Source organism: Pezoporus occidentalis, unplaced genomic scaffold (assembly GCF_034315485.1).
Source record: "Pezoporus occidentalis ecotype Australia unplaced genomic scaffold, CSIRO_AGI_Poc_V1 ctg48, whole genome shotgun sequence".
NCBI classification, from domain to species: domain Eukaryota; kingdom Metazoa; phylum Chordata; class Aves; order Psittaciformes; family Psittacidae; genus Pezoporus; species Pezoporus occidentalis.
This window is the reverse complement of record NW_026915813.1, coordinates 3,658,502-3,684,441: the sequence shown is the minus strand read 5'-3', so window position 1 is coordinate 3,684,441 and position 25,940 is coordinate 3,658,502. Positions and strand designations below refer to the sequence as shown.

The 25,940-nt window shown below is 36.4% G+C and overlaps 1 protein-coding gene across 2 annotated transcripts in view; it reads left to right on the top strand.

The window, feature by feature from the left end:
- Positions 1–25,224, top strand: part of TAPT1 (transmembrane anterior posterior transformation 1) — a 48,958-nt gene extending 23,734 nt beyond the window's left edge. For both annotated transcript variants that reach the window (XM_062636426.1, XM_062636427.1), the window contains 10 exons: positions 3,292–3,427; positions 4,252–4,349; positions 4,494–4,563; positions 10,847–10,927; positions 11,762–11,871; positions 13,452–13,511; positions 14,883–14,951; positions 16,509–16,585; positions 20,274–20,434; positions 23,106–25,224. In XM_062636426.1, the coding sequence (XP_062492410.1) occupies positions 3,292–3,427; positions 4,252–4,349; positions 4,494–4,563; positions 10,847–10,927; positions 11,762–11,871; positions 13,452–13,511; positions 14,883–14,951; positions 16,509–16,585; positions 20,274–20,434; positions 23,106–23,332 (1,089 nt within the window). In that variant the 3' untranslated portion in view covers positions 23,333–25,224. The remainder of the gene's footprint in view (positions 1–3,291; positions 3,428–4,251; positions 4,350–4,493; positions 4,564–10,846; positions 10,928–11,761; positions 11,872–13,451; positions 13,512–14,882; positions 14,952–16,508; positions 16,586–20,273; positions 20,435–23,105) is intronic.
- Positions 25,225–25,940: the final 716 nt, after the last annotated feature.

The window sequence follows — 25,940 nt, the reverse complement described above, 5'->3', positions numbered from 1 at the left end:
GTAGAATTTGTTTTTTAGTTCTTCATTGTGAAAGTGTAGCTTCATTGTTTGCAAAGACACGTGCTACTGCTTAACCCATCTCAGTCTGGGCTAGCAAACAAAGGCCTGAGTACATAAACAGTAACTTGAGTGAATATAATGAAACAAGAAAAGGAAATTCTGGTTTGGGAGGTAAGATAAAGAGAAATTCAGGGGAAATAAGGGAGGAAGGTTTCTGTTTTGTTAGTAGTGTACAGCATGAAATTTTTAATTGCACTTCAGTGATTCACAAAGTAAATAATGTTTTCATAATTACAGTCTTATCTCTATCCTTCATGTGTAGGACCTATTAGGAGTACAGCCTCTTAAATCAGAGCTTTGTACAAGAGAGTTACTCTGCTAGGATTCTAGGATGTCTGAATAATATTAATTCTTGCTGTACCTTTTGTTTGAAGATTGCTAAAATGAGGGTACGCTTTGTGCAAAATCTGAAAATTTTGTCTGAAGATCTTTGTTCTTTAAAATATGAAAATATTGCAAAAGGAATGCACTTCATTATCCTAAGTGAAATAAATATAATACAAGCCACCTCAGTTGTTTATTCTTAGGGTTGCATTTCCTTTGGTTTTAGGTTTGCTGAAAAACGTGGATGAATACTAAATTAGCGCTTAATTACTATGTGAATTTTAGTCGTGTGTGTATTTTCATCCATATATATGGGTTGGAACTAGATGATCTTTAAAGTCCCTTCCAGCCCGAACCATTCTATGATATTGAGAGATAATAATATACTAAATAAATGTGTTCAAAATAATAAATTCTCTTTATTTCAAGACTCTTTGAAGTCACTTCTCTTAAAGCTTAGAAAGTACACCACTGTGTGCTTACCACATGATTGGAGAGACTGCAGCGTCTGCTGCGAATTGGAAGCCATGTGCCATTCTGTTTTGAATGAAGAGATTAATTACTTTGCTTATGTCTGGCAGAACCAAAAGTGTGTCTCAACTAATAAGTGGGGGTTTGATTTTTTTATTTTTTTGGGGGGCGGGGTGTGGAGGGTTGTTTGTGGGGGTTTTTGGATGTTGGCTGGGAGGATGTTGTTTTGTTCTTCAGGAAAGAGGGAAGTCTGTTACCGCTCAGCGTTATTAGAGACTATTGAAGTTGGAATCGGTATTTAATTTCCATGGTGTCTCATGAAAGCCACCATGCCAAGCAAAGGGCATATCGTTTAAGGGGCTTTTTTACCATGGTAGGTTGCAGCCACAGTGTTGGCAGAACATGTCACGGGATCTCACTAGTTGATAGTCAGCTTTTAGCAGTTTGAATATTGCCTTGCTTAGGCTAGTTCAGTGAATTTTGTTATTAGTCTTTACTGCTAATGCAAGCAGTGCTTTTTATGGAACTATTAAATATGCTTTTTAAAAAAAATGTCAAACTTTACATTTTCACAAATTTTTAAAATAGGAAGATTTTTTTAATTAATTTAATTCACTGAGCTGCAGAGATGTTTACAATGTCCTAATGTTTTCGGCTGTTGGAAAGTCCAGGAAATGTTGTCCTGCACAGATACAATGAATGCAAATACTTCAAATTCTGTGCTGAACGCTCCAGATAGACAGCCTCAGGGAAGCATTCAGCACCTTTGGCTTAAATGACACTTTTCTTTTTTAGATTCAGACCCACCGGCTCCTGCTCCTTGTGAAGCCCCAGTGTGCGTTACGCTGGTGACAGCACTCACCATGGAATTCTGCTGGAGCCTGGAGCCGGCATGTAGGGTTTAGGTAAGTCCTATTTGGAAAAGCTAGCAGCAATATTGTGTGGTGGGTTTTAATATTTTTCTATCCTGTCAGCTAAGAAAAAAGCACTGCTTAAATAAAAAGGAAAGCAAAGCCACCATTTTTGTCTGTTAAACCCCTCACAATATTGTGAACAAAAGCTTACCAAACTCTTAAGCATTCTGTAGTTGGTGCTATCACACCAGGTGTAGTTACTCAGTGGGTCATCACAATGAGCAGGAATCTGATAATGCAGACCACCATAATTTACAAAACTATAAAGCCGAAAACACTACCACTGTAAATATCTCTCAAAGTGATGGGTTTTTGAACTTCAGATTTATAATTCATCAGCTCATGCTTTTGTTCATTTTATTTCATAGGTGATGCTTAAAGTGTAACATATAGTAGAGTTTACTTGAGATATCCAGTCAAAATTTGGTTAAATTCAACCTTCAAATTTTATGAAACGTCAATGACTGTTGGCTTGAATAAGTTAAGAATATGACTTCTCTCCCTTAAGGATTTTTACATTTAGAACTCATAATTTTATTTTTTAGCCAGATGTATTGTGACACCAGATTTAATTTTTGAAGTGCTATTCTTGTTATCTGGTGCAGCTTAGTTTTAAAATTAGTGAACTGTAGTGTATAGGCAGAAAAAAGTCTTTCCCTGTAACGAACTTCAGTTTTACATGCTTGTTGATGATGAAGTGTTGAGAACTGATGGAACTGCATGTGACCTTTCTTGCTGCAGTATTGAATTACAAGCTCAGATTGCTCTCCATGTTTTTCCTATCTTTAGAACCACTGCTAGGGGAGGTTTCCTACTTGTGCATGCATTTTTGTGAGTTACACTTCAGATGCTTGTGTTTTTTTTTTCACACTAATTTTCCCTTTTTGGCAGAATTTTTGTCCCTCTTGATCACTTGATATTGTGTTCTAGTACTTTTGTTTTTGAATTCTGCTTTATGCAGAGGTTTGTGTTGAGTATATACTTTATTCCAAGATGTAAAGAAACAGTGCAGGCAGTGTGTTTCTATAGAACATATATATTCTGTATAGAAATAAATACTTTTCTATCATCTCAGTCCTTTTTGTACCTATAAGCTGATGTTTCCAATGACACATTTGAAATTCACTTTCTTTTCTTCCCCTCCCCTCTCTCCCCCACTTTTAAACCCAGAGGGATGAAAAAAAAAAAACAGGATAGTTTGAGGAAACACATATATTGCTTTATCAAAGGCTGAAGTTTGAACAGCACTTGGATGTCTTCCAAGGAAGCATCTAAGATATCACTACATGGTTATGTATTGTAAATACTGTTGAAAAGGGGATAGTAAATTTGAGAGGGAAAGTAAGCTGCTGAGTATACAAAAGGAGCAATATCAAATCCAAAAATGGAAATGGAATGTGCAAGAGATGAAAGGTGATAAATATGGGAAACTTTTTTTTAGGTTGAGTTTTACTTATGGTGGCATATTCAGGTGTTGGAGAGAAAAATATTGCTTTAAGGTAGTAAAATTTTTCTTCTTTAGGTGGCTGATCGTCTGTTTTCTTCATTTGGACAAGATATTTTGGATGCCCTTTACTGGACAGCTACAGAACCCAAGGAAAGAAAAAGAGCTCACATAGGTGTGATTCCTCACTTCTTCATGGCAGTGCTGTATGTCTGTATCCTTTTCTTCGATAAATTGCAAAATTTTCTAAATCAAATTACACAGTAATTGCTCTGTATTATTTTATGTGATTCCTCAGTCAGTGTTCCTTTACTTCCAGAGTAAAATTGCCAGTTCTGCAGGCTCATAGAATTAATGGAAAAAACCTTTTAACCTGCTTTTAAGTAAAAACCTTCGTAATGGTGTAGTGCCGCAGTAGTAGACAGCTTTTTTAAATACCTAATGCGTAGGAAAATGAAAACCATTAATTGGATAGTTCATGGAAATTTTCATTTCTGATTTGTATTTGAGTATTTTGGGTCACAGGGTCTGGAAGAAAGTGTTTCTTTTTTTATTTAGTGGAATGTTAAAAAAGCCTTGCTTGAAACATTTGCTTCTAATGAAGGGCATTTCAAGCCATGCATATTGATGCAAATGGTGTGAAGTAACCTTACAGTGAACTGATGAAGTAGAGATATGTACTCTGATAGATGTGGTGATGAATTCAGAATTCTTGTACTTTCCCCTGTTTTCTCTGAAATCTTTAGGTTAATTCTGAATCTTTATTTCAGATTTTTTTTCTTTCAGGTTATGTTGCTGTTTCTCCTGACTAATGTCATTAGGCTCTTTTAGAACAAGAAAATTAGCATAATTACTACATGCTACAGAGCCCTGTGGGTATGTTAGGAAGGTCTAAGTGCTGTCTTGCTGTAAACCTACTTGATAGGGAGATAGAAAATTTTTTTTTAAACTTTGGAAGCAAAATAGAAAATTTGAGGTTTGGTACTGTTGTACTGTAAAATATTTCCTAAGATGCTTCCTTAACCCTGCTATCTATAGTCCTGCATGCTATTCTTATAATGGTTCAAGCAACAACCCTTAATGTGGCCTTCAACTCCCACAATAAATCACTGCTTACCATCATGATGTCCAATAATGTAAGTATTATATAGCTACCCTGTTTTTTTTTTTCAGCATCCTTCATTTTTTGGATATCACATCTATTTGCATATTATTTGTCTGATTTGTTTATGTCAGTTTCTTATGAATAAAAATTAACTGGCTGTTTCCAAACATTGCAGTTCGTTGAAATAAAGGGAAGCGTTTTCAAGAAGTTTGAGAAGAACAATCTTTTTCAGATGTCAAATAGCGGTATGTATACCTATGCTAAGCAGGAGAAAATGTGACTTGAGAGCCTGATTCTCTTAAATTATTTATTTATTTAATGTTGTTTTAAAAGAACTTTACCTTGGTGAATTTGAGCGTTGACTTGAATGCCTTACTTCCCCTATTACCATGCGGTTCAGTAGGATGAAACTGGGATTCCACTTTGTACAAACACTGTTTCTTCTTAAATGGCTAGCTTTTATTTGAGTTTCTAAGGCATCCTATTGGCTCTGTGCTGAATTCATTATTAAATAGGAATTTTAGATTTAAGTTATGTTACTTATATTATCCATGCTTCAAAGTGTCTAAAGTAGTCTGTGTTTTTGAAAAGTTGAATGTGTAGTGTGCTGTGTTGACAGTGATCTCCGAATGCATGTTGTTTGGCAGTTGGGAGGATAGGTCTTGAAATATTTCCCTCATCCCTAAAAAGAATTGTAATGATGAAGTAGTTACTTTATGAAGGATTTACCAGTGATGACTATCTTTTGACATGCTGTCAACATAACAGTACTTAGGAAACACATTATGCTTCTGACACTCCTTACTTGTTCTGATGCTTAGTATTAAATTCGGGAGCTCTTACTCAGGGTGTCTTGTGAGGAAAAGCAGATATCCTTTCTAATACTTCTATTTCTAATACTTCTGTCAGCCATCTGAAATACTTGTCGAATTCTTGGTTTCGGAACTAATAGGAGAGATTGCACTTTAAGGTTGTTTTAGAGCTTCTTTGCTTGTAATATTTTCTGATCTTTGAGCACACTTGTTTCTATTACTTTGTGCATATGACTTTTCTGGTCAAAGCTATTTATACAGATAAGCCAGCAAAATAGAAAGTATTTTTCAATTCCAACCACTAGTTTTTCAAACCAAAGAACTCAAATGTTGAGTAGGTTAAAAAGATATTAATAATGTAGCTGCTTATTTTAAAAACAGATTTTGGTTTGGATTTTTTTTTTATCCAGAGTTAAACTTTTGGAAGACTCGCTTCAGGTTTTGAACTCTGGCTATTGATGAGACTTTTGTCTAATTGCAAACTGCAATAATATTACATGCAAATATGAAATGGCAGTTGTTTTGTGACACTTTGGATGACAGACTGTTTACAAAAATTTTAATATGTCACATAACTGAAAAATAAGCACTGAATTTTCCTCCACCCTGTAAATTTTTAGAAAAACCCCAAAATAATCTTCCTGCTGGGTTGATAAGATGTTTGTCTGTATTAAGAGTATGTATTTTTGTCTCCAAGATTTAAATACTTAGATTTTTTAAATTATATGTATTTAAATTTACAGTGAGAAGAACATCCAAAAGTGATGTGTGCTAAAATACAGAAAACAGACGAGTTTTCTTAATTTTTTTTCTCATTAATCACAGTACTTGCAGAAAATAGTTACAGGTGTGCACCCAGCTCTGCTATTGAAAGGCAAGGCCTCTTTCTTGATTTAAATGTTGAAACAAATGAGGGACTGCTATTAGAAGTGGCTAGTCATTTCCTCCATAAAAAGCACCTGCAACAGTGTGCTAGAAGAAATGTGTATCAATATTTTATTGCTAGACATGATTATTGAAAACCTGTAATAGCAATGTCAGGTCTCCCATTATTTTCCCTGGTGGAAAAAGTGATGACATTCATTATACCATATGGGGATAGAAGTACGTGAGTACATACACAGAAGAGTGTACAAAACAAGCTAATTTATTCCCTTCAAACAGGTAACTTTTCCCAGAACGCTTCTTAGTATGGTTATAAATAGCAATGTTTTTCTTCTCATAGATAAATAACGTAGACGGGTTTTTAGAGAGGTTTTCACCTCTTTTAAACATGTTTACTGTGTTACAGCTTCCGTAGGAATGGATCAGTATTGCTTCAATTCATGTATTCTGATAACTTTGTCATCCTTTAAATGTTTTATTTCCTGCAACTGAAATGGTAGTGCATCTTGCATTGGCGTACTACACTGTGCTATGTCTTGTGCCCTGAGATTCCAATTAGCCTTTGGATTGTCGTATACAGCCTAGAACACAATGTGCTGCAACTGCATGGCTGGACTAAAGTGCTAAAATAAAGCACTAAATACAGTGCTTTCCTCTATATATTCCCCTATATATTTCCCACCTTCCTCTTGGTTTCTTCTAGCAGCTTTCTCAGGTCTGCAGTCTTTGCTGTTGGGCAACAATGCCAACAGTAGCTGATTAAGCTTAGACAGAGTGAATAGATGACCCTTTGCCCCACCTTTTCTGGGACTCTTCCTAAAATGTTACTGTTCTCTCAATCACATGGTTTAAATTCAGTGAAAAGGTACCAAATTGTACACAGAAGCTAAGTACCATTAAATCATTTTCACTTGGCATTGTGCTCACCACTGGCTTGTGGATAGCAGGCAGATCTATGGTAATGCTGGTTTTCCTGGTATTTCCAGCTCTGAACTTAGTGCAGTGGAGTCAGTGATCCTTCTCGCCTTTGTATGGGCATTTAAAATTCTGCTGTAACAGCTAATTGAGTAAAACTTCAGGTCTAAAAGAGCTGTGAATCATGTACATAAAAACTAATGGAACAGAACACACAATATACATGGGTTACACAGTTATATAAGAAAATCAAACCTGTTATCTTTTAGGTGCAGGTCAGAAAAGATCTTGGGGTTTGTGTACCTGCTTGAGATTGCAGCTATGGAATCTGTGATTTCAAGCATATCAGCTCCAGCAGCTTTCATTTCTCAGCTGTAGCAAAAGTACTTTGTCACCTGACTTTTACTAGGAAATTTATGTACACCCAGGCAGTCTAAACACTGGCCATTGGAAGAGATTTCTATACAGAAGACAGAACTGTATATTTGTTGTAGCAGGAAGAAATATTTCTTTACATTTAAATAGTATATTCTCTTTTTGATATAGCTAGTTTTGTAGGGTTCAGGACTAGTGAATGAAGAGACTAAAATTATAAAGAGAAGCTCTTTCATCATTACTGAAAGCCCAGCAGGCTGCCTCCTTTATGCTTTCAAGTGTCTTATTTTAATTTCAAGCTGTGCTCTAAAATAAATTTTTCACAAGACACAATTGTACATCATATGAAGTAGTACATTACATGCAGTGCACTGTGCTGTTGGCTTCAGTTGGCTGTTTGGGCTGATTATTCCTTGATTTTTTTTTAAATGTCTCATCTCAAAAAAAAATAACGTATTTATTCTGAAGCTTTAGAAACTTCAGGGTTTTTTTCTTTAGAATGTCTTTTTTTTTTTTTTTCCCCTTAATTCTGTTCTTTCTGTTTTGTTCCTGATTTAAAAGTCTCTTTTGGCTTTGATCAAAATATTGAACAAAATATTTTTACCTTTGGTCTCTGGAATTCACACTGCTTTCTCATATGGCTTTAGTTTTTTTAATGCCATTATTCTAATTCAGCTGTTTGTTTTAAGGATGAAGGATTTGGGGGCAGGAGTGTATTTAAGATAGATCAGTGCCTCTGATGATTCCTTGTTCAGTCTTTGATCCTGTCTTGTGCTCTGGTCACTTGTTAAGAGGTAGTTGTCACTAAAGTGTATTAGCATTTGCCTAGATGTAAACCATGTTTCACTTCTTCCATGCTATGATTTATAATCAGCTTTTGATCTAAACATATGAACACTTGAGATTAACATGATCAAAATTATGTTTTCCTTCCTGATTATGGATTCCTACATGATGTGTTAGGGAATCTGGAAGGAAATTAATAGGAGCTCTAAAGACTACTTTCTACTTGGGCGAGTGGAAGTGCCACTTCTGAATTGTTGTTCCTGGAATTTCATTGCCCTTCTTGGTAGCTAGCATTGCCAGGTACCTAAGCTCTTCAGAGTTCAGGTCCTGTCTGAATGGGTTCAGTAATCAACTGTGTGAGATACTAGCTAATTAATTATACTAGTCCATAGTAGATGCAGTGTTGTCCTAGAAACATCCTTTATTTCCAACTTCATCCATTTCTGTAGTCTTTTACATGTGTTTTAATAGTGGTGATACCCTGTAACACATCAGCAATTCAACTTTTGGTCTCTGTTGGCAATCTGTTCGGTCCTTTAAACTGAATGTCTGTATTTCCCAGAAGGATTTAGAGAAGGGCAAAATGTGTTATTAATATGGGCATAGAATTCCTTTTGAATTAGAATGGCAGGGTTAATGTAAATGGGGTGAAGAATATTTAAAATCTGATTTGGTTTAGTACAATCCTTTTTTAGGCTTTACTGCACAGAACCACTAGAAAAAAAGTGCATTTTTAATTGTTTTTTTTAGGTCTAATTACCATTGGTTGTTTTGGATATCTTGGAGCCTTTTTTGCCCTTTTCCATAAGGGTGAGAAATGATATTAATTTCTGAATCATTTGGGTTTATTGTTGGATGCCCTTTCTCCTGTGCTTGAGTCTGACAACCAGTTGATGAGAGGGATGTGGATGAAGAAGAGCAGCCTCAGTCATTCCTCTCACTCCAAGCAGCCTTGAACAGCTGTGGCAGCAGAGATAACAGATTAGAAGGCAGGCCAGTAGGAACAGGAAATATAAGCAGAGGGGAAATACAGGTGTCAACCTGTCATCCAGTCCCAGAAATTATTGGGAGGAAAATTTTTATAGAAGTTTATTTTTACAGTGTAAGAGGAAATTTAAGGCCAAAGATTTCCCTTCTCAATTTAATCCTGACAACTGGTGAGGTAATATTTTGAGCAGGTAATAAATGTCTGAAGGACTTGCTTGAAACATGGTTTCGTGTTTAGGCCTGAATTAAGGTCTTTACTTCCCCAAGAGGCCTGTACAGATAGAAATTCTCAAGTGGGATCTGAAGCACTGAAGATGGGATGTGTGTATTGTCTTACACATTGGTGATCATTGATGATGATCATGGCAGTGTGGGAAATACAAGATGAAACCTTTTTGAGATTTTGGGCAAAAGTCTGAAGTTAGTGGTTATTTTTGACTTGTCAATGGGTATGATAGAGAATATAGATCAAGGAATACTGGACTGCATATTAATCTGCTGGTGACAGTACCAACTGATATCTCTTAACTAGCTTTATCAGAAAATACCGTGTTCTGGTAGTTGGACAGTATTTGATGATTTCAGAAGCGTAGAAGAATGTACTTGACTTGTTAGAGTGTTACTGGCAGGTTAGGACTTCACCTGTGTCCTGTTTTCTCTCAGTATTCAGAATTATTTTACCGAAGGATTTTTTTGTGTCTTCGCCAGTACATATGCCACCTGTTCCGTTTTGGAAACTTGTGTTTCCTTTGACCTTTTCCAGCCCATACTAAGAGATGAATTTATGTACCCCATAATGTACCTTTTTACATGTGTAAATGTGCATGCTTTCTCATTCTGATTGAATTCTTCATGCTTTTTGTTCCCGTCTCCTGGAGGAGTAGTTGCTTTTTTTTTTGTACCTTTCCCTCAGGCTTGCCAGTATTTGAAAACTTGTTTTTTTAAAATTAGGGATATTGTTATACTAGAATATGGTGACTGCGGTTTGTGTGCTTTTTAGTACAGTAAAAAGCGTGATCCTTCCTGGAGCAAGATGTGTGGGTTTTCTCTGGAGATAGGGTACCAAAGGAGAACAAAGGACTTTGCCTGTTCTGGGAGGGCAAGTCCTAAGACTCACTCTCAAGTTGGACTGCTTTTGTGTTACAGTTCTTATGGTTTTGATGACTGAGCTAATGTATCCTGCTGTCCCTTTTAAAGGTGGCGCTGTGGAAGTCTGGTAGACACCTTCTAACTAAGCTGTAATAGTTGTCTTGAAATACCTTCCACCACCCCACTACTAGATCCAGTATATAGCAGTTTGGATATCTGCAATCTGTAGTAAACAAAATTTGCCTTGCTGGTAACTTGAAATGGCAGGCAGGTGTATTGTCTCCATTTTTGCACTAGGAGGTGCTGGTTCTTTTTTAATTGCACAAGAAATACACAAACTTTATTCAAGAAAGATGACTATTAATGCGTTAGAAAAGGTGATAGCAAGTCTGTTTTATTAATGCATTAGGAAAGGTGATAGCAAGTCACAACTTAAGTCTCTTCTGATGCTGGAGAGCCTGAGTTGATGCAGCATCGGACAAACCTCCCGTCAGGCCACAGCATAGTGCAGAGATCCTGTCCCTGGTGAGGTTCCCATCATCCCCTCCCCTGAAATCTGATCAAATAATTTAAGGAAGACTTAATAAATGACAGAACTCAGCGTGATTAGATATCTCTGTATGCAAATAAATGTTTCTTTGGAGTTGACAGCTTTTCTTTTTTCTTTTTTTTTACCTAGACATAAAGGAGAGGTTCACCAACTACGTGCTGCTGTTAATTGTATGTCTAAGAAATATGGAACAGTTCTCATGGAATCCAGGTGAGTAAACTAGTAGAAAAAATTAATACAGAATGACAAATTCCTGTGCTATCAACAACGGTATCTTTCTATTTGTTCCCCAGTCTGAAAGACAACTAGGTCATTTAATTAAGGAAACCTAATTTGACAGATTCCTTAGATTCTCATTTTTCTGTTTCTGGCTTTCTTATAAGGATGACTTGCTCCTTTCTGTTAGAAGTGTATACTGTTGTGCTACAAACTTCCTAGTTATGTTTCAGGTAGCATCTTGAATGATTTCTTCACAGCTCTTCCGTTTCCTTGGGGTACATTGAGGGTGAAGGGTCCCTTAGAGAGCTTGATTTCATGCGGCTAATGAAATAGAAATTTGATAGATTATGTAAAAATTTCTATTCATAATACTGATTATACTTACGATTTTATATTGAATACATATTGAATAAAATTTATTTTATTAAAAATCTGGTTTAACAGTTTTAAGACCTTATCTGTGTGGTGTATTACTAGTCTACATAAATTTTACCTTAAGCATCTAAATCACAGGTGCTCTGCTTCATACATACTGAACATCTACTATCACATACAAAGGTTGTCTTCCTAGCAGAGATTAGACTTCACAAAATAAGGGCTTTAAAACCTCATCCAAACTGTGGTGTGATTGTATAGTGTTGATAGGTTTCTACAGCAGCAGTGGAATGAGTGAGAACTTGCACACCGCAAGCTGAGTGGTGATGTAAAGTTATAGACTCTTCAGACTCTTGAGGGCTTTTCACTGTTGAGCAGAATTGTTACAATTTTTGTTCTGTATACTGGCATCACATTAAATAGCCTAACTTGTTTCTTCCCAACCTTCAGATCATCTTTGGGTGTTATTCCCAGATGTTTGCATGGTGGTTGCTTCAGAAATTGCGGTGGATATTGTGAAACATGCCTTTATAACAAAATTCAATGACATCACAGCTGATGTAGGTATCCTGTTTGGAATGCTGAGTGCTATTTTAAGTTGTAGTTTATTTTGCTAATGTTTTGGGGGGGTTATATTGAAATCTATTCCAGTGCAGAAAATGTAAAAATTATTTTCAGATATAGGATTTTTTGGGGAAGACTTGGTAATTTCCTGATGCAATAGATTTCTGAGGATCTTTATAATGTGGAACAAATACCTCTGCTTTTAAATTAGCAGTTCCAGATCCATAAATTACTGAAAGTGTTGTATAACAGTTCACATAATTACTACAAACCACATAACCGGCAGATCATTTTGTGAAGTGATCACTAGTTAAATTGACAGAAAGTTACTTGTTCTACAAGTCTAGATGGAGCTTGTACCTTTTCCTATCAGAATGGATTGTAGGTTAAAATTCAGCGTTTAGGAAAAATATCTTGTGAGGCTGCTGAACCTCTGTTGTTGCCTGGGTGTTAAAGGTGGAATATGAGTTCAGAGATACACATTTCCACTGTCCCTGGAGCACTAATATGAAGTAGGTTATATTCATCTGCCACTCCTGAAAATTCTTAGTCCATACATATAGTGCAGTCCTGCTTTTAAAGCAGTAGATGAGGTTACTTTTTATGTATTATGGCGTGATACGCTGGCCATTTGTCTTGCATGTCGTGCGAGTTCAAATGTACTTGATAAATTTGTGTAGTGATGAGCTAGTGGTTTTTCACTTTTAAAACCTCTTTTGAGGAAATGAGATCAGAACTTGTAAGTGCTATCTTTTCCAGTATCTCTAAAGTAACTACATTGTGCAGTGTAGAAACAAGTTTAATGGATGTACTTAATAAGCTCCCTTATGCCAGAGGCATTTATGCATGCCCTACTTTCATACAGAGAGTGTGGAAAAGAGCAATAATGAAGTCATGATAGCCAAGAGTGTAGCATGCTTCAGTGTGCTGAAACAGGTGAAGGATGGTTCTCATGAATGACAGTTTTGCAAGATTTATTTAACAAACCTTGTATTTGTTGTAAGAAGTTCTAAAGATTTATGATTGCTAGGTCAGACTTTTTCAGAAGTTTTGAACACCTGTAGTGCAGCTGCCCTGCCACTTATCCTTAAAATAGATGCTTTTATGTCTTAATATGCAGAACTGTTTTAAAGAGAAAGATAAGCTACATTTATCTTCTGATACAGCTTCCTTGTTTCACAGGATCATTTGCTTAGTATATAGATACGCTTTCATTTGCTTAATTTCATCCCAGTCCTACCTTTCACATAGCTTAAAAACAATTATGAAATGTAGGGAAAAAGTATACATGATTTCTCTTACTTTGTGTTTCTGATGATCCTCAAGTTTAGCAAGTGCTTTATAAAGTCTCATTCAATTCTTAAAACATAGCATAGTGCTGTTTATTTGTTGTATATATACGCAAGTTACCTTATCATGGAAAGGTGGGCTCATCTGTTGAAGGGTGTAGTTAGACCTAACTAAAACAGGCTTGGACTACTTCAGCCTGGCGTTGATTTATTTTATTAATATCTCTGCTGCTTCTATAATGTAATAACAAATGAATCACACATCCGATGTGCTGGATTTTTTCCAGGTCTACAGTGAATACAGAGCCAGCCTTGCATTTGACCTTGTTAGCAGTCGACAGAAAAACGTAAGCCTCAAAATGAAGGCATCTTGCATTAACTAACATAATTGTTACAGCGCGTATTATAGAATATGATACTGGATACTGGAACAAACACTTAAAGAAATGCAGAACTGTTACATTCCTACAGCACTGAAATTCTACCCTGCTTTTTAATCAGAGATAACAGGATATATTCTTATTTTTATCCAGTTGTTAAGGTCACTTCAGGCTTTATTCAATATGTTGGTGTGAAGTCTTTTCCAGATACACTTGTAGTCAGGTGATGGTTGTACCAACTTCAACGTTTTTGAGATATATGGGAAGTAATTCACCTTAACAAGATGTCATTGAGATAATTTTCAGTTACTGTTCTTTTTTGCTTTATTTTAATTGGATCGCAACAAAATACAGTATTCATCAGGAATTTATATCTTTTCTTCACTATGTGTGCAGATGTATAGGGATTTTTTATTTTGCATGTTACTGTTGTGACATAGGTATTTAAGAAGCACACAAACTGCTTGTGTTTTTCATTAGTACTGGTTTTTGGAAGATTATTTACAGCATACCTTTCTTGATGAGTCTGTTAACTATTAGTGACTGCTCTGGATGAGTGCTCTACCTATTAAATGAAATTTATTATTATAATTTATGTACTTTTCTTGGGAATGTTTAACAGCTATTGCTAGGAATGAAGTAGTTGTACCTCATAAAGGAGTTAGACACCTTCAGTTACAAATAATTTGTACATGTTTAAAAAAGGTTTGTAGTTCTCAAAACTCCATTCCTTTCCCTAGGAATTGTCTGTGGAAAATAAGTTAGCAGCATATAGCCACTAACTTTGGCATGACTTTTAATACTGCATGAAAGCTGTCATGCAAAGTAGTTGTGTTTTGGGAGTTCAAATGTAAACATATTTTCAAAATTACTTTAACACAGTTATCCTGAGGCTAATTGTAGATGCTCATAGAATGATTTAAAGTCACTAGCATGATGGATAATTGTAGTTTTATCCCTGTTATGGGTTTTTCTGTACAGTATTTGAGGATCAAAGTCAAATTAATACAAAAAGGTCTCTAAGCTAGTAATAATGTGCACATGAAATATCATGGTGCATTTGGATTCAGTGTCCTAATTGCTCTTGATTTAGAGATTTGTATTATACTCCAGTCGCTCTTGGTTTAGAATGCTGAAGCTAATCTTGCCAGTCATGGTAGCATTACATTTTTGTCTGAGAGGACAGATAACTGCATTTGGATTTCAGAATGTGAATGGGTACACTTTATACCAGTACAGTGTTTGTTAGCAGAGATTGATTCTTATCTAGAGGGTGTGCCAAGCGAAAACAAGTTCATTCTTTTGCATAAATAGTTCATTCTTCCTCTTTTTTCCTAGGCATATACAGATTATAGTGATTCGGTTTCCAGAAGGATGGGCTTCATTCCTCTTCCACTGGCTGTTTTAGTAAGTTGTATCTTTCCTGTAAGTTTTCTGTCAGTAAGATCTCACTTTGAGAATATATGCCTGTGAGATAGCATTTTCATGGTTTGAGGATGAAATGATCATGTGAAGTCACAGAAATGGTGCTGCAAGGTTGAGTTTGCATTCAGTGTAATCTGCATCACATATTAATTGTAACTTCATGAATATGTTACTGTTTATCATCTCTTCATAGAAAATCAAATATATTTTAATTTTATAGAATTTATAAGCACTTGGATTGTAGCAGTGGAGCTAAACTACATCTGTGCTTATTAAACATTTATTCCTTTTGGCAATTATCCTGTTCATTCGGAAGAGTCAAAGCAGCTGGTTGCCAGAAGGTTAACAGTTGTGTACTAGTTTTTTTAGGTTTTTCATGGGAGTCCTCATGGTTTTCCCTGTAATGGTATGCTTAATGACTCAATTTTCTTTTATGTAAGTGAGCTGTGTGGTGTTTTGCCGCCCGCCAGGTTAAACCATGACAATATGGGGCACTGAGCTTCTGAGCTGTTGTGGAATACATGATTTTGAAATAGTTAACCGTGTTATGTGGACATGCTGCTATAAAATAAATTACTTCATTATTGGAATTGTGTCCACATGCTCTCTGTTCTGAATTAACTGTTGCAGAATGTTTTGTGTAAATAGCTGGTCTGACTTTCCACATACACACGTGCAGACAAGCAGCAGTTATCTTAACACTGGGGATGTGCCCTTGCTTTGCCAGCCAGGATGGTAGCTCATCATTTTCCTGGAAGAGTATCAGTACGAATTAACTTAAATGTATTTTTTTTCCATAGAGGTGGGGTAAAATATCATTGATAGACTTTGCCTAGTTTTGCATAGGATTTTAAAAAAAAAGCAACACACCAAAAAAAAAAAGCCACCAAAAAAATATACCAGCTGGGGTCATAATCATGATTTCTTTTATAACTATGCAAAGTACATCCAGTGAGAATTTAAATGCTTTTTTCAATTAAATTGTGTGCTGATATGATATCCCTGACACTACTAGCTTTAAAACAAACTGAAGTGCTTTGCTAACTTGGAACCCTAACTGTGAAATACTGAGGTAAACCTGAGGTTTCAGGATCATTTGTTACTGAATCTTGGGATTCATATACCTAGCCCACAAAGCAGTTTTGTGTTCAGAATGTTAGCATAGTCTGAAACACTGATTCTGTTTTACTGCATCAACATCTCTTGACATTTTCCACAAAAATTGTTAACTCGGCTTCCAGCCCTTGACTTCTGGGAAGGGTTGCTTTTGCTCAGTATTTTACTTGAGCATCAGTGGGGAAATAAACATTACCAGACTGTAGCTTTGGCAAGGTTGCAAACAAGTGCTAGTGTAATACTTACTCAAACCAAAACCCTGAATAGTTAGCACTACAAGGGGGAACATTAGAATAAATTTCTGTTAATGTACATAACTTTACTTCTCTCTTGAATTTACCAAATAAGCAAGGTCTGTTAAAATAGTCTAGTAATAATCATGTGCTGTGTGTTTTAACTGCTTAACTTTTGTCTTTAAAACAGCTCATCAGAGTCGTAACAAGCTCAATAAAAGTACAGGGAGTCTTAGCTTATGTTTGTGTTGTGCTGTTCTACTGTGGGTAAGTAAATACACACAACTGAAATATGTTTATCTGATCAAACAGGTGAAAAAAGCTTCTTTTGGTATGTCTAAATGTAAGTGTAGACACAGTTTATGGTCAGTAGAACATAAATGTAAAACATGCTTATAAGCTGAAATTGAGAGTGCAGATTGGTCGCTAAGTACTGTAAATGGATCGAGTTATCATAGCCCACAATAAGTAACTTCAGTAGTGAAAATAACTAGTTGAATAATAATTGAAAGAATTTGACAGACAAGCACCATACCTCTGCATAAAAGGGGAAATTGAATTCTAAGGAATTAAACTTTCTGTGAAAAGAACAAAAATTCAATCTGTCAACAAAAATAAGCAGTAAGTACTGCAAACAGATCATGAGTTCTTCTCTCTGGTAGCTGAATGTGAGATTTCTTCCTGTTGGGAAACAGCTATATGAGGAAAAAAAAATTAAATGCAAGGCTCACCTTGCTGGGAAGGATGGGTCAGTAAGTAATCTTGGGAAATATAATCTTAGAATCATAGAATGGGTTTTGTTGGGAGGGACCTGAAAGATCATATAGTTACAACCCCCATGCCATGGGCAAGGACAGCTTCCACTAGACCAGGTTGTTCAAAACCCCATTCAGTCTGGCCTTGAATGTTCTGTGGCAATTTGTTTTCCAAAACCAATAATCTGCAAGTATCCCTTCGCTGCCACGTAGAATCATAGAATAGTTAGGGTTGGAAAGGACCTTAAGATCATCAAGTTCCAACCCCCTGCCATGGGCAGGGACACCTCACACTAAACCATGTCACCCAAGGCTCTGTCCAGCCTGGCCTTGAACAACGCCAGGGATGGAGCATTCACAGCTTCCTTGGGCAACCCATTCCAGTGCCTCAGCACTCTTACAGTAAAGAACTTCTTCCTTATATCCAACCTAAACTTCCCCTCTTTAAATTTGAACCCGTGTTATCCTTAACTACTCACCAGTCAAAACACATTTGAGATGCATTTAGTTGCACTTCAAATCCAGTCTAATTTGCCTGTCCTGAGGCACTTGCTGTAGGCTATATGGGGATGACTAGTTTCCAGGAAAGCTGCGTACTGAACTGTGTTAACGTTTGTTATCCCTCGGTACTTGTTGATACTGGTGTCCTCTCAAAATTGATCATAAGGAATTAAGCGTTTCAGGTTGCTGCAGCACAGAGAACCTGTCTGGGGTATTGTGGGAATATCTCTTCCAACGTCCTACCAAGTTGTGTATGTAAATAAAGGCAGCAAGACGGAAAGTAAAACACTTGTAGGTCTGGGGCAGTGGTCCAGCAGGTACACTGGAAAGGAGAAGGCTGCTGGTTTACAGTATCTTATGAAAAGGATGGGATTATTACACAGTTTTTATGAATAGTTAGATTCATATCTCTAATCTGACCTTGATCTGTGAAAAATGTAAACTCAGTCTGGTGTATCTAGTCCACATCAGTGTAGAGACACATCTCTTTAGCGTTGCATACTAGAACTTTGGGATGTTGCATATAGGCCAGATATTAACATTTACTATATTTCTCTCCACCATACTTTGATTCTTTTCCCAGCATGCCACGTGCTGTGCCCACGTTCTCTCTAAAACCAGCTCTATGTGATAAACGCTAGACAGTGTGACCTTGGTTCACATTGTCTTTCTGCTCCTTCCTCTGTGCTCTTGACTTGCCCAGCATCAAAGTAGTCTACCTCTGAACCTGCTGCTGTGTGATTCCTCACTAGCAATGTCTTGTATGAGGCATTTGGCCCTCTAAATAGCTGTGTCAAGCACTTTTTATCTTGTTTATTCACTATTTCTTTACACAGTGTGAAACAGTCACTACATCAGGCAGGAATAATCTGCCATTGCCAAAGCTGTGCTATGGTCTTTGGAAACTGTCTCATTCTTAGTGCTTGAACAAGTGGATTTCCAAAGTGTTTATTAATAATAGAGTCACACATTCATGCTGTGGTATACCAAGCTCAGCACCTTCGTTCTGCTCAGTGTCTTTTCCTTTTTCCCAACGTATATTTCCCTACATCTACTATTCCACTGCTTCAGCCCAGTTCTGTTTCTGGCTTGGAGGATAGAAGGCAGGAAGAAATAATGTGATTAACATGAAAGATTAAGTGCTGTTCTTTGAAGGCTTAGGTCACAAGAGTTAAATAGGTTTTGGTTTATTTTGTCTTAATTGAAAAGTGAGAACAGATTTTACTGTAATAGTGTGTAATAGTTACAGGATTCTGAACAACTGCAAACTTTATTGTTGTTAGAAATTTGAGCCTGGTGTGGACTGGCAGAAAAGAATAAAGGAGAATCACTAGAAACTCTTGCATAATTTTCCATGAAAAGCTGAAACTGATACAGTAAAGTGTTGATTTACGGCCTTTTCAGCTTCTGAGCTCATAAAATCAGAGTCAAATCATGCTGTAAACACCTACTCTCTTGGAACAAAAGCTTAAAAAGCGTGGAAAATATAAGAAGTGTAGAAACATGGCATAAAAAGTGTAGGGGGAAAAGAAAAAAAAAATCCCAAACCTCTAAGACTTATTAGAAATGGAGAAGAGCTTCTTAACTCTCAGAAACAAAATCTGTCCTTATAACCTAATAAAACTGTGGAGAACCATAGGTTTCAACTTGTATAAAATTATATCATCTTTGTGGTTGCTTGGATACTGAAATGTTGGTTTCTTCTGAGCACTGAGTGTGGTCTGCTCTGCTCATTCTTCCATATCTCTAAATTTCTTCTGCATGTAAATGTATTGCATAAAAATCTCTTGAAAGCGCAGAGTACTTTATTTTTCTGTTTTGACAAGTTCTGGTTACATTAATGCAGTGAGAAATAGTGAAGCTGATGCTGAATTGTGCTTGGGTCACTTTATGATTAAGTAGTTAGACCCCCTCCATGAATCTGTGAATGTTCACTTCAAGTCTTCTTTTTAGGCAGTTAGTGGTATACATAATAAACAGATTTTCAGAGTGGGGAATGAATTTAAAGCCTGCATTTGGTTCAGTTCTGTTACGTAGGTTGATTTGTGTAGACAATATTTATATTCATCCTACAGAGAATAGATTGCTATTTCCTTGTTCTGTTGTGAGCCTTTGCCTGCTTCCCCTCTGCTTTCACCTCTGGAATGGGCATTACTCTGCATGTCATGTAATACTAGTAATGGAACTTAGATTTTGCAAAGCTCATTTGAGTTACAAATCTAAAAGCACTTGATGGTAGATGAGACCTTCCTGTTCTTCAAATGAGAAGACAGGTATAAAGGAACTTTCAATGATTTGACGAAGTTTGTGTTGCAGATTAGTGATAATAGAAAAAAGAATCTTCCATCAACAGGTCTGTGCTGTGATGGTAAAGCAGTGCTGCCTGTTTGGATTTGTTGAGTTTTATTGACTGTCTTCTGCAATGTGAAAAAGTACTCTTTATGATTAGCCTGTAATTTGTGAAAACTTTCTCAAAAAAAGAATAAACAAAACAGTAAGCATTGTATCCGAAACATTATTAGAAAAAGGAAAGTACCTTTTGATCTTGCTATAGAAGGGATTTAATTTGTTAGCTAATCCTTCCAAGACAGCAGTAACCATATGCAATTATTTTAGTATGAATAATTGCAGTCTGAATAATATGCAATTATTTTAATATGCTAATGCAAATATGTAAACAAATCCTTTCTTTTTTTCAGGTTAATATCTCTGAAAGTCCTTAACAGTATTGTATTGCTGGGGAAATCATGTCAATATGTGAAGGAGGCAAAAATGGAAGAGAAATTATGCAATCCTGTCCTGACTGCCACCCCAGGGAAGCCAGCTGGCAAACAGCAAAACACGTTTAAATCTACCCAAGGTAAGCCTAACTACCTTGTTATGTTTTCAGCTGAAATTCCTTTCAGACTAAATTTAGTATTAAACCAGAGGTAGGATATAGTTTGCTGCACAGTAATGCTGTTGCTGGACCTTAATTGTACCATTATCACAGCTGTGAACACAACCCTGTAAATGTAATAAAATGTATTGCTTTTAGTCCACACATCATCTTTTGGTTATAAATACTCATCTCTCTCATAAAATCCCACCCTGATATGTGGAGGTGATAGAAACATCAAAACACCCCCATGCTTTTGTTTGAAAATCATAATCATAGAACGGTTTGGGTTGGAATGGACCTTTAAAGATCATCTAATCCTGTGCCACCTCACTACACAAATCAATAAATATTTGTACATTGTCTCTGGCAGTGCTGGAGTTTGATAAGGAAGCAGTCTGTGCATTTCTTCTGGAAATTAATGTAAAATGTGGCACACAATAGGTATAATTACGTGTAGCTGTCATGAACACATTAACAACAGCCTTTATGGAATCCAAACAGGTATTTCAGCTGGTCTGCTCGCTTCATTTCAAGTTCATGCAGTGTGGTTTTCTCATATAGGTCTTCAGCATTAGCGGTTAATATATACCTGCAATGGGGCATTATTCTATTCTTGTGACACATTATAGAAGGAAACAGAAACCTTCATTGTTCCAGTCAACTGAATTGGATTGTATATCTTCCTCTGTGAAGAGCTCAGTGACAGCCCTAGAAAGCTTAACAGTGGGGCTTTTATTATGTTCACTCTATTGCTTGCCAAAGACTTGAAAAGCTTGAAATGTAAGGTGCTTATTAGTCATGATAGTGCCTCGCCAGCAATAGTAGAATTAAGAATCGGTCAGTGTTTCAGTCATAAATCTCTGTATCTCACCTGTGTCAAATCACAGGCAGAAACTTGGTGCGGACCTTTATTTTTAAATAGTTAGATTCATAGAGTTGCTTCATTTTGTGATGAAAGAATGTAATATGAATTACTCTGAATGGCTTTTACATTTCATTAAACAACTGTCATAATGATAATACTACACTTGAATATGACACTTAATAAGTTGTACTTACTTAGATCAACCCTTAAACTTACTCACAATAAATCAGTCCTGAAGACTGTTTTTTTAGCTGAAGCAGCAGCAATTTTACCAGATCAGTCAGCAGAGATGTTTTTTCTGTAAATGGAAAGATTCTGACTGAAAAGGAGCAATCAAAAAGCTTCTCCTGACTTTTAGAATATTCTTAACTTTCATTTGTGATGAAAAAGCTCAATTTTTAATATTTTTTGAGGGGGTTATACCTTTTAACAGCTCTTTATTTATTAGAAACCTCGATTGTGCGAAAGACTAATTTTACCTTACCCAGCTTCTCTGTGTTTGCATTATTACTGCAGAGCTCTGCAATACTGGTTAATCCCTGCGCCCCACTTAACCACAGTTTTTTCAATACAGTCTCTCAACCCATCTCCTACTAGTGTGAGGGTGAGGGAATTAACCTGGTCTACTTTCTGTCAGCTTATAATGTAAGTCAGTTCATTTCCCTTAGAGTTTCCACCTCGACCGCAGAAACAGTTTAAAATTTTGAAGGATAAAATCTTATACTTGCTCTTGAAGAGTGGAAGTCTTAAAGGCTGGTAATCATTTATAGGCTGAGCAGCTCTCTGGAAGCTGCTGAGTTAGAAAATACCTTTGTAATGAAGTTCCGTAATTAACATTACTTGTCTCCTTTCTTAGTGCAAGTTTTGTACCTTTGTCTTGCATAAGACTGGGGGGAGTAATCCATGTACCTTCAAGGAGTAGATAGTATACACTGAAGAGATGTTATACCGAGAGAAGTTTTTGTAGTAATTTGGATAGTGCTGCCATTCTGACAAATAATGTTCGCTTGGCCCGGTCTGCAGTACTCTCTACATTAGGCAAATGTGTTCTCCACAGTTCAGATTCATTTAGAAACAATAACTTGGTCTTTATGAGGAAATAGTAAATAAGAAAAAATTATTTCCTTCTTGTTTCTGCATTTTAATTCTTTAAATGTTTTAACAAAATATGGAAAAAATACACGGATATGACTTACAAATATCTTGTGTTAATGGAGCTGGTGTTCAATTCCACTGAAGTAAGAGGCAGGAATAAAAATAGATATCTTTAATAGAACAGCTTTAGGAGTCTGTCCTATTAAAGTGTGTAGCAGTGCATGAGTAATTTATTAGCCATCCCTAGAGAAGACAGGTTTATTGTGCTTATGTAGAGGATTAGACATATCTAGTTCCCACTACAGAGTTTCCTTTTCTTCATTTCAGTAGAAAATATTTGTCTGTTTCACACAATAACTGTCAAAAATCTTTTTGCCTAAGCCAACAAAAATGAAAATGTAAACCAGCAGAATGCAGTTTATGTCCTGACATCTGCTGCTTATGCTCTTGCTTGTTATCTGAACTTCTACAGAATTTGTTTTCTATCCTTTCACGCAGTTAGAAAAGGAAATCTCTTGGTGAAACTAAGAAGAGGTAGTGGCTCCCACCAAGCATTCTTCTATCACTTCTGCTGATTTCATGCAGCACACTTTTTCATACCAGCTTTGGCTAAATCTGGATGTCACGGGTGTGTCAGTATGTCTGTGTTAAATTCATGAATATCTTTGTAATTGTGTCCTGTTCCAACAGGAAATTCCACAGATGAAAATGGATCTGCATCAGTTACCAGTCAACCTGTGCACCAGGAGAACTCGCCATCTTTACTTGTAACAAGCAATTCTGATCAGTTTCTGACAACTCCTGATGGAGAAGAAAAAGATATAAGCCAAGACAGTTCAGAATTAAAACACAGGTCTGCAAAGAAAGACTTGCTGGAGATAGACAGGTTTACTATTTGTGGAAACAGAATCGACTAAGATTTTTTTATTTTAATCAATGTGCTGAAGATACTGAGCTGTGGGGACAGCAGATGCTACCAGAATGGACAGTTGCCAAAAAAGGCACATAAATATTTATTTAAGAACTTAAATTATTAATGGCAAAAAAAATTAATTTCTTTCTACAAGTAACTTGACTTGGTATCTGGTCAGGTCAAGTCAGTGATCTTTAACTTGCCTCTTGGAAAATGTGGTGGATCGTGAGTTTCTAGCCTGGTGGCAGAGCTGCAATATCACTTTTCTGGAAAATAGACTGGAAAAAAAGCATAAGCCTGTTCTGCGTTATGAAACCATGCTTCCAGAACATACTACTTGTCATGAAGGTCCCTCCAGTGTAAGGATATTCCTGGAAATGTATGCAACTTGAGCAGGAGCTTGCCTTTCCAGTTACCTTGTTTTATTAAACATCTGCAAGCAGAATCCGAAACTTGTGCTTATATCAACAAATGCATAAAATGTTGGTACATAAAAGAGTAAGTCAAGGTAGTTACTCCTGTCAACAGAAACCTTTTCAAGATGTATCTTGAAAATCTTGTAATCAGAATAAAATCTTGCCTTTAAATGAAAGACTTACCGCATACTATTTTGTCCAAATACTGAGCACCAAGGGAAGATCACAGTAGTGAAGGTTCTGCTTAACTGGGCAAATATGAAGCATATTCATTTCTTGTGTTGTGTGTCCTGCAAGGCAAATTATTTATCAAATTATTTTGAAAATCTGAGGATTTTTTTGTTGCTGTAGGAAAAAGTAACAAAGGGGCACTTGTATATTTTGAGGAAAGGCAGTGTTAATGGCAGCAAGTGTCATGTTGGAACCGTATGTATGGCATTAACACAGCAAAAAAGAATATTGCACTGCATTTTGGGTTTAACTCTGATAAGAGTGACATCTGTGTATTAACATGCCTGAGAACATGCTATAAAAGCACATACTGACAATCAGATCAGAATGATCCATTGTAATTGATTTGGTTTAGCCACACTTAAGTAGATAGACTAGATCTATAAAAAAGCTTTCAAGCATTACAATGCATGTAATTTTCTGGTGTGAAATGCAGTTGTGGGAGAATTGATGAAAGATGGTTTAGAATCCTCAGACCAAGAATGGAATGAATTTGAGCTCAAAATTTAGGCTGGAGACTTGTATCAAAAGACACCCTGTAGTTAATGATAAATTGTTGTAAAACACCGCATTAATTTCAAATGCCTTTCGGCTATTTAAGTAGACACTTGGTTCTCTTTCCAAGGGAAGGTATCATAAAAGTACTTCAGTGCCGAACAAATGAAGACAGAATTTGCTCTTTGCTAATTTCATAATTTGTCAGAGTGGGAAAGCCAAAGTTTATTTGCTTTATGAACATGTGAAAGTCTAATGTATATGCTGATCCCTGAAACTTGCAGGACTACAGTAATATAGCAAATGGAGACAGCTGAACAGAGTTATCATGTATCTGAGCAGACTCGGTAATGAGATTTGCCATACCAGGTTAGCATGCTCTGCTCTAGTGGGAACTTCTTGCTGCAGTCTTTCAGCCCCTCCTCTCCCATCAAGAGTAGCTGGAGGCATGGCCAAAATCTGTGGTTACTGTTCAGGGATGAGAGTAAAAAGAAGAGGACTTGTGCTGGGGAAAAATCTGAAACTCTTGAACTTTTGATGTATTTTATACTAATTGGAGATGTTCACACATTGAAATTCAGATTATCTGTCAATTTGGTGTATCATTTTTGAATTATTTAGCAGATGCTAAAGAAAGCTTGGATTTGCTTTCATTTTTTTCTTTTGAATGACATTCTGTATCAATTTTATATGTGCATCTTGTGTGAAACTCAATAAAATTCAATTTTGTAATATTTGTTTAAAAAAAGGACAAGTACAGCGTTGACGTTTCTTTCTTCATTTTCAGAGTTGGTGAACTTGCAATGTATTTAGTGTATTCTGATTTCCATAAAGTAAGATTCTTGCAAATGTGGCACATGAATGTGGGTAACAACTGGGTTATCAATGACTTCTGATTTATTTTGTAGCAGTTGCTTACTGCCATTTGTAGGAAGTAAGCCTAGTATTAATTTGTTTTTTAAAGGCAAAACTCATGTAAAAGTATGTCTTAAGGGAGTTATAATTTATGTAGTCAATTACTACAACTGGACTGGTTACACCTACACAGCAAAGCCAAACCTAATTGCGGTGTAAGCTTAGGCATAACCTTTCCTGAACACAGGACAATAGTGAAAGGACAACAGGTAACTTCACTGAAGTCCTGCCCACATCCTCATCCTGAGGTTGGCAGCCTTTGTTGCTTTGTTTTTACACTTGAATTGTGGTAACTAGAGCTAAAGCAGCATAGCTGGGCTTTGGGATATGGCTGTTACACTGTGTTTGTTGTAACTTTGTTGATGTACAGATCACAGTAATTCCAAGGTATGCTCAAGGCACTGGTTAGAGAGGGCATTGCAAATGCAACACTTCCCCATAAACTCTCTGGAAGTCTGGTAGGGGCCCAACTTGGCATGAAATTTCATTGTTCTCTCTTGCTCTAAGCTCTCTAATTGTTGTCATGGTTTTGTTTGAAATTAATAGAGATTCCTT